Source organism: Chiloscyllium plagiosum, chromosome 14, assembly GCF_004010195.1.
Source record: "Chiloscyllium plagiosum isolate BGI_BamShark_2017 chromosome 14, ASM401019v2, whole genome shotgun sequence".
NCBI lineage: Eukaryota > Metazoa > Chordata > Chondrichthyes > Orectolobiformes > Hemiscylliidae > Chiloscyllium > Chiloscyllium plagiosum.
The window spans coordinates 6075737-6085256 of NC_057723.1; the positions used below are offsets into that span (position 1 = coordinate 6075737).

The 9520-nt window shown below is 42.8% G+C and overlaps 1 protein-coding gene across 3 annotated transcripts in view; it reads right to left on the minus strand.

Moving 5' to 3' along the window:
- Nucleotides 1-9520, minus strand: part of tmco6 (transmembrane and coiled-coil domains 6) — a 57086-nt gene that overhangs the window by 21710 nt on the left and 25856 nt on the right. For all 3 annotated transcript variants that reach the window (XM_043703083.1, XM_043703081.1, XM_043703082.1), the window contains exons 8-11: nucleotides 7413-7524; nucleotides 3496-3676; nucleotides 2998-3092; nucleotides 1027-1197 (exon numbers count right to left, since the gene is read on the minus strand). In XM_043703083.1, coding sequence (XP_043559018.1) covers nucleotides 1027-1197; nucleotides 2998-3092; nucleotides 3496-3676; nucleotides 7413-7524 — 559 coding nt within the window. The remainder of the gene's footprint in view (nucleotides 1-1026; nucleotides 1198-2997; nucleotides 3093-3495; nucleotides 3677-7412; nucleotides 7525-9520) is intronic.

Sequence of the window (9520 nt, forward strand, 5' to 3'; positions counted from 1 at the left end):
AATATGTCAACAGTGGCCTAACCAATGTCCTCTACAGCCGCAACATCTGAACCCTTTCAAGTTTCACAACATCTTTCCGATAGGAAGGAGACCAGAATCGCACGCAATATTCCAACAGTGGCCTAACCAATGTCCTCTACAGCCGCAACATGACCTCCCAACTCCTGTACTCAATACATAGACTTCTGACAGAATAGGAAGGATTACCTTGAATATTGCGCCTTGCCAACTGAATGAACAATTAGTGTCCTGGAAATAAGGTCTACAAAAAGATTCTTGAGAAGGAAAAATCACTTTGGGTGGAAGGCGGCTTCACAAAGTGGACCAATGCTGGCTCTGTCCTCAACATGTTGGTGAGCACAAGACTTTGGGGAGAGGAGTATGTAAAAAGTGAACAACGTTTGCTTCGGCCTGTTCAATAAGACTGAAGAAAATACAAGAAACTGTTGCTTCCAAATGGGGAGATCAGCTTCATTCAGAGAGCAGTAAATCCTTCTGGAGAGACTGCCATGATCAGCTGAGGAGATGGTCTTCCCCTGCTTAACCCTATCTGCTTGACCGATACAGAACCAGGAAGCCATACTCACCTGTTATGGACGGTGTGACTTTTTTGCCTATTTAGATGATGTGCCATATCTAAACCTCAGCTTATGAATATGCTTAATAATCTATGTATGAGCTTTCAATTGCCTACTTTGGGTAATCTGCAACTCCTGAACCATCAATCCTACATAACAGACATAAATGAGCAATGGGGAAAATCAGTGATCGGCACCAAAAGGAACAGGAGAGATAATAAGGGACCTGAAAAGGAAATATGATAATGCAAACGCTTTGGGATCTTTTGAAGGGGCCTGTTTCTGGTGAGAAGGAGAAACAGGTTTAAGATTTCAAATACAGCATGCAAAACCCTGTAAATGTATACAGCGACAATTAACCCACAGTATTCTTGTGGAAAAGTTAGACAAGATGTGTGCCGGAAGATAGCAGGTTTCACACATTTAAAACCAGAAATGGCCACCTCACCTGCTGACAATACGAAAATATCAGATTCAGCACTTCCAGTGTCATACGCGCTACCTCTGGGTCAGCCGTGCTGAGGGTGGTGCAGAGAGCAGGAAATAAGCCTGTTTGCTGTTGCAGATTCTCGCAATACTCAAGCCCCAGCTCTGCAACATTACCCAACAGCATCAAAACCTGCATTTAACACACAAAAGCACACACACAAATATGAAGTAACAGTAAGACTGCAGTGAATTAACAGCAAAAACAGACATTCAGTCCGACTGATTTATGCCAATATTTATATTCGTGAAGCTCCTCCCATCCAGACTTGACCTCTTCCTCATCAGAATATCCTATTATTTTCTCATTCAAACTCAGTGGTGTAATGGCAATGTCATGGGTAGGAATCCAGAGGCCCAGACTACTGCTCAGAGGACATAGGATCACATCAGGCCAGCTGGTGAAATTTAAACTCAAATCAATAAAATCTGGAATAATAAAGTCGGTCTCAGGATTGGCGCTACAATTATTGTAAAACCCCATCTGGTTCACTCATGTTATTTAGGGAAGGAGGTATACCATGTCTGGCCTATGTGTGACTCTAGACCTGCAGCAACATGACTGACTGTCTTCACAAGTGTCCGAATACAGCCTTCAGTTCAAAAGCAGTTAGTGACGGGCAAGGGAAATAGCTTTGCTGAGGACACTCACACCCATGAAGGAATAAAGAATAAAAGATAAAGCTGTCTTTTAAATGCGTCAATGCCATTTATCTCGACATGTCCACAGATAATAAGTTCCACGTTCTCATCCCTCTCTGGGTAAAGAGGTTTCTCCTGAATTTACAGCAAATAGTATGGGATCTGTACCTTGGGGAGGTTAAACATTCAATTTGATAGGTTGGGGGTAATGAGTGGATTGCAAATTCATTTATCAAAATGGTAAAAATATTAAAATGGCAATTGGCTAAGAGACTGGGAGAGTTAGAATAATACAGGAATGAGTGCAGATGGGCTCAATGTTCGAATTTTCTTCTTTTCTAATAAAAGCAAGATGCTGTTATTTACATTACACACAGCATAGTCATCAAGATAGAACAAAGATCAAAGACCAATACAGCACAGGAATAGGCCCTTCGGCCCACCAAGCCTGTGCCAATACATGACACCTTTCTCAACTAAAATCCATTTGGCTCCATGTGGTCCATATCCCTCCATTCCCTGTCTATTTGTATATCTGTCAAGGTACCTCTTAAACATTACTGTTGAATCTGCTTCTGCCACTTCCCCTAGCAGTGCATTCCAGACACTTACCAACCTCTGTGTCAAAAACTTGTCTCTCACATCTCCTTTAAGCTTGCCCTATTTTACCATAAACATATGCTCTATTTTACCATAAACATATGCCATAAACATAACTGAGTGTTTTCAGAAGTGCCTGAATACAGCATTCGGTTCAAAGGCAGTTAGTGACGGGGAAGAGAAATGGCTTTGCTGGGGTCACTCGCAGCCCATGAAGGAATAAGGAATAAAAGATAAAGCTCTCTGTACTCTGGGAAAAAGACTCAGATTATCCATTCTATTCATGCCTCCCTTAATTTTATAAACTTCTATCAGGTTGCCCCCTCCATCTCCAATGTTCAAGTGAAAACAAACCAACTTTGTCCAATCTCTCCTCGTAGCTAATACACTCTAAACCAATTACGATTAAAAAAAAACAATGAATCATGTAAGGCTGATCAGACAGATGTTAAGGAGACTCTTAAAAGGAGAGAGGAGGTAAGCATCATAAGTGGGTGAAGGCCCACGCACTACTGGCGATGAAATGAGAATTGGGCATTTGCAAACGATCAGAATTGGAAGACACCAAATATTTTGGAGGATTCTAAAAAGATAGGGAGGAGTGAGGTCGTGGAGTAATCGGAACACAAGGATATATATAATTCGCAATCTTATCTCAAATTCATAAATATACAGAAAAGTGCAAACTTACCAGTGTATTTATCCCACCAGAGAAAGGGATTAGCTGAAGGAACACCGGCACCAGGTTATGACGTAAGATGGCAGAGCAGAACTGTCTATCACCAGCTGCAGTGATAGACATTAATCAATGCAGCAACATAGTGATTAAAAATACACACACATACACAATTCCGTAGATCAGCAACAGAATTTTTAAAAAACCAGAGCCGAGGGGGTGACACTTATCTGGAAAGGAGGCATTTTCTTTAAGATAAGACTTGTGGGGATAAGGCCTGGGTTCAAGTCCCAATCTTCCAAAGGTGTATAATAACACCTCTAAATACGGTGACTCAAAATATCTACTCCCTATTAATGGGCTCTTGTAGCACAATGGTAGTGATCATTCATTTGAGCCAGGAGGCCTGGGTTTAAGTCCCACCTGGTCCAGAGGTGTGCAGTAACTTCTCTGAACAAGTTCATTAGAAAGTATCTATCCCCTGTTAATCATTTCAAAATGGGCTAGTCTCACCTGAGAGGTTGTTAAGAAGCCAGAGGCATTCCCGGGTTACAAAAGGTCGTGACTGCAGAAACCCACGCAGGAACACACTCAGTGCCTGCAACAAGTCACCGTCATGAAATTGGCGTTTGCACCACAGTCGTTCATCACTGGCGATGAGATTTCCCAAGCACCGAGCCACAGGGTAGATCAGCTGAAGGAAAATGTGGAATTTAAAATTGGAAAGAAATGAATACCTCACAATCATGGGAATGGTTAAAAGAATTCAATACAAATGAACAGTTAGAATCCACTGTATCTAAATATTTTTTCTCTGCACATAGTGTGGTCAGGAGTAGAAATGGCTACGAGACTGGTTAAGAGCTACAATCAAGCATGCTGGGAATTTTGGTCAAGATAGTTTGAATTCTGACCTCAGTTAAAACTGCAGCTAGAGCCTGCTGTTACTTGTGGTGCCCTGTGGTGACCAAATAAGGCAAGAGTCATTGGTGGAGAAAGTGAGGACTGCAGATGCTGGAGATCAGAGCTGAAAATGTGTTGCTGGAAAAGCGCAGCAGGTCAGGCAGCATCCAAGGAGCAGGAGAATCGACGTTTCGGGTGCAAGTCCTCCCTCATTCCTGAAGAAGGGCTCAAGCCCGAAATGTCAATTCTCCTGCTCCTTGGATGCTGCCTGACCTGCTGCACTTTTCCAGCAACATATTTTCAGCAAGAGTCATTGGTGGTCTCTCGACATGCTAGCACCACACTACCTTATATGGAGCATAAAATATCACTGTTTACGACTTGGGAGTTGTTTATCAGTAAACTCCATTGGCTACAATCAAACAATGTGATCAAACTTTGATCAATTCATTGGCTGAGTGCCAGAGATCTTTCTGGAATGGAGCACATTTCAGATAATTTAACAGAACAAAGAGATTTTTCTCAGAGGAGAAGAATAAATGATTTGGATGTGAACATAGCAGGTATGGTTAATAAGTCTGCAGATAACACCAAAATTAGAGGTTTAGTGGACAGCAAAAATTACCCCAGAACACAAGGGGATCTTGATCCGATGGGCCATGAGGCCTAGGAGTGGCAGATGAAGTTTAATTTAGATAAATATGAAGTGCTGAGTTTTGAAAAGCCAAATCAGGGCAGGACCTATACATTGGTGAGGCCCTTGGGAGTGTTGCTGAACAAAGAGACCTTGGAGTGCAGGATCATAATTCCTTGAAAGTGGAGTCACCAGTAGACAGGATAGTGAAGGCGGCATTTGGTATGCCCGCCTTTATTGGTCAGAGTATTGAGTACAGGAGTTGGGAGGTCATGTTGCAGCTGTACAGGACAATGGTTAGGCCACTTTTGGAATACTGCATGAAACCGACGTTTCAGGCAAAAGCCCTTCATCAGGAATAAAGGCAGAGAGCCTGAAGCGTGGGGAGATAAGTGAGAGGAGGGTGGGGGTGGGCAGCAGTCGATTTTACTGCTCCTCAGATGCTGCCTGAACTGCTGTGCTCTTCCAGCACCACTAATCCAGAATCACCATTCTATAGGGAGGTTGTTGTGAAACTTTAAAGGGTTCAGAAAAGATTTACAAAGATGTTGCCATGGTTGGAGGGTTTGAGCTATAGGGCAAGTCTGAATAGGCTGGGGCTGTTTTCCCTGGAGCATCAGAGGCTGAGGGGTGATGTTACAGAAGTTCATAAAATCATTAAGGACATGGATAGGGTAATTAGTGAAGATTTTTTCCTCGGCGTGGGGCAGTCCAAAACTAGAGGGCATAGGTTTAAGGTGAGAGGGGAAAGATTTAAAAGGGACCTGAGGGGCAACCTTTTCATGCAGAAGGTGGTGCATGTATGGAATGAGCTGCCAGAGGAAATGATGGAAGCTGGGACAATTACAACATTTAAAAGGCATCAGGATAGGGATATGGGCCAAGTGCTGGCAAATGGGATTATATTTACTTAGGATATCTGGTTAGCATGGATGAGTTGGAACAAAGAGTCTGTTGCCATACTGTACAGCTCCATGACTCTAAGCCTCCTGATCAAATTGGGAAAGCACATGTTCTGAAGTTACTTTCAGAGGGAAGATAAAGAACCATGAAGTGAGGCATTCGCAGAGAGTGACATTGGCCGCTTCACTCAAATTGGGGTAGTATTTGATTCAAGCCAGGCCTACAGGATTAAATGTGGATTAAGAAAAGTGAAGTGAAATTAAATGAAGTGATTTAAAGTTGTAGTTACATGAAATGAGAAGTAAATGTTGCAATCAATGTGTGTTTTTATGTTAAGTATTGATGAGTTAAAATAAAGAAGGGTTTTTAAAAATTAAGTTCTGAATCAGTTCCCTGCCTTTTGTCTGACACACAAGGGAAGAACTTCTGCGTGAAAAGGTGAGAGAACTTCTTTTGGAGCCACGATCGAGATCATGCTTCCATGACAGATGACATGGGAAAGTCTGGGTCTTGGTATAGATAGAAGATTGGCCAGCTCATAGCAAACAGACAGGAGGCATGAATGGGTCATTTCCTGGCTTGGCAAGACATAATTAATTTTATTTTATTATTCTCTTGTTGGACATGGGTGTCACCGGCTCAGCCAGCATTTATTGCCTGTCCCTAGTTGCCCTTAAGATGATAGTGAGCTGCTTTCTTGAACCGCCGCAGTCCGTGTGCTGTAGGTAGACTCACAATGAAGTTAGGGAGGGATTTCGACTCAACGACAGTGAAGGAATGGTGACATACTTCCTAGTCAGGATGGTGAGTGGCACAGAGGGGAGCTTGCGGGTGGTGGCGCTCCCATGTATCTGCTGCCCTTGTCTTTCTAAATGGAAGAGATCAAGGGTTTAGAAGATACTCTCTGAGGATATTTGGTGAATTCCTGCGAGCATCTTGTAGATAGTACACACTGAGATAAGGAGAATTATTTTCCTCACAGAAGGTCATGAACCTTTGGAACTGTCTTCTTCAAAACACAGTGGAAGCAAAGTGCCTGAGTATCTTAAGGAACAAGTCAATACATTTTTGACAGAGTAGGCTGGAACATGGAGTAATCCGATCAGGCACGATCTTACTGAACAGCTGAGCAGGCTTGAGGAGCCAAGTGGCTTACTCCTAATCCGTATGTGTGCTCCCCTGCTCCACTCCAGAAACCTGCACACAAAAGAACGGTTGACATTCCTTACACTGAGGGAGTGTTGCAGGTGCCAACTTTCAGACAAAAGCCTGTCTGCCCTCTCAGGCAGATGTGAAAAGGTGAGTATTCTGTAAAGTGACAAGAGAGCTGTCTCTCTGTGTTGCAAACATTTAGCATTCAAACAAAATTAAATGGCTGTTATCACACTGTTGATGGGGAAAGTTTGCTGTGAGCAAGTGTGCGGCTGTGATTCTCCAAATTACAACACTGAAAGGCAGACGTGCACTTTAATCTTACATTTACATAGCTTTCCATGACTGCCAGATAGCTGGGAAATGTTTTGGGTCAGACAGGCACCATTAAAATGAAGTCACTGCTGCAATGTAGGAAACACAGCAGTCCAGAATGTTAGAACTTCTTCAACTCCGGGATCATTTTTGACCAACTCAGTAGGAAGATGGGACATGATTCAACATCTTATCCGAAGGACAGCACCTCTCACTCCTTCCGTGCCTAACTGGAATCTCAGACTTGAAACCAAAAATCTAGGCTTTTTGCATTCCAAGTCCTGGTGTGGGAATTGAACTCGCAACCTCCTAACTCACAACTGAGATTGCTCCCAACTGAGCCACAATTAACACTTGAGAGAAACAAAAAGCATGCAACTGACTATTTTGGAGATTGGGCAATGCACAATATGATAGTGTCTTTGTTTTTTTCCCCTATCATAAGCAGAACTTCCCGCACACAGAGCAGCCACTGACAATGGGCACAAGGGGATAAATTTAATGATCTCCCAGATCTACTTACCAATTCCACACCATCTGTTGTGCCTGAATCAACAGTTCTTCCCAGTGCAATCAGCAGTTTTACAGCTTGGCTTATGAGACCCTGGGAGATCATGCACTCACTGCTTACACCACTGCAAGAGAGACAACAGACTGTTTCCATTAACTGATCCTCCTGGGTTCTCCTTAAAGATAGGGCACAGCGAAACCTATCGTTAAATAGTGTAGAGGATGAGCAGGTACGACAAGGGGCTGCTCAGTGACACAGAGAAATACATGTTAACATCTCTCTTGAGGCTTTTCAATAGAACTGTTCTGCGGAGCTGGAGGATCCGCTGCAACTGTGCATCCAAAGTATAATCTCAGCCTGCATGCTGCATGGGCTGACTTCATGTATTTTTGCAAGGTTTGTAAAGGTTTTGTAGCTCAGGTTGATGTTTAGGGTGTAGGTTTGCTCGCTGAGCTGTAAGTTTGATATCCAGACGTTTCATTACCTGGCTAGGTAACATCATCAGACACGGTCAAAAGACACGACCCTCTCTCCCTCGTAGCCCTAAACACGAATGAAAAAAATCACCATTTTGACTGAGACAACACATCTATTCTGGGACAGGCTAAGCAAAGACATGCCAGAGAATTCCTGGAGGCCTGGCACTCCAACCACATAGATCTAGATGCCATCTATCAACCCCTCAGAAAACGAACAGGAAATGACATCACCACAAACCCCAGGAACCCCATCCAGGAGAAAGATATAAATAGAAAGCAAGAGACAACAGCTTCGCTTCACTTGGAGGTCACCACTGATGATGTTACCTAGCCAGGTAATGAAACGTCTGGATATCAAGCCTACAGCTCAGCGAGCAAACCCACACCCTGACTTCATGTAGTAGTTAGAATGTAAATTCAGTGTGAATCCAGATTCAGGCCCAAACTGTAACCAAAAGGGAGGGGAAGCAACTCTTCTCATTTCTGCAAAACTGAGATTAACAAATTTATAGCTAATGACACCAAGGAATAGGGGGATAACACAGGAATGTTGCATTGGGGCAAATGAACAGCCAGGATCTAGAACCCACATTGCCGTTCAAGAGGCTGAATGGCCTACCTCTCTCCCATGTCTGGTGAGGAGCCATGCTGTTTCACTTTGGAGCCACTCTATGTCATCACACCCAAAGTTCAGTGATGTGACCATTATTAGACGTGCAGGGTGCATGCAATCTCACAGATTGGCTTATAGCAGGGAGGGCTAGTGGGGGCTAAAGGTCAATCCTGCAAAGCAAGGGCATACGCATATGACCAATTCGTAAAAGGTCATAATTTACAAATAAGGTCCAGTGCAATGCAGGATACTGCTCCGCTCATCACTTCAGATCTGGAATGGTACTCATCCTTTCAAATGAGCAATAATGCAGTCTGACATAGCTGACAAAATGGGAGGTACAGAGATCTTCACTAGAAAGAGCTCAAGCATAAAAATTAAACATGGAAGCAGGTTTTATATGAGACAGAAACAATGCATTTTATAAGATTCTGATAAGCCACAATTATACAGGAGGTGATTACTTCATTGAATAATAGATAGGTTATTGGGAATGCTGCAATATAAACCAATTAAGATGGAGAAACATAGTTACGGTTAAACAATTACAGTATGTTGGCTCTATTCTGCTGAAAGTGGTTAGCTGGGAGCAAATTGATAACACTTTCAAAATGCTGATAGGACTACAATAGACTGAACGGTCTATGACACCAATTCACAAAGAAATCTAAAGTAAATTTAGAATATTATGAAAAGGGCTCAATTAAAAAAAAAGTAAAGATTATCTTCACTGACCAGTGAAAAGAGTAGTGATAAACAGCTCCCTTTCAGAATGGCAGGCAGTGACCAGTGGGGTACCGCAAGGATCAGTGCTGGGACCGCAGCTTTTTACAATATATATTAATGATATAGAAGATGGTATCAAGAGTAACATTAGCAAATTTGCTGATGATACAAAGCTGGATGGCAGGGTGAAATGTGAGGAGGATGTTAGGAGATTACAGGGTGACCTAGACAGGTTAGGTGAGTGGACAGATGCATGGCAGATGCAGTTTAATGTGGATAAAGGTATGATTATCCACTTTGGT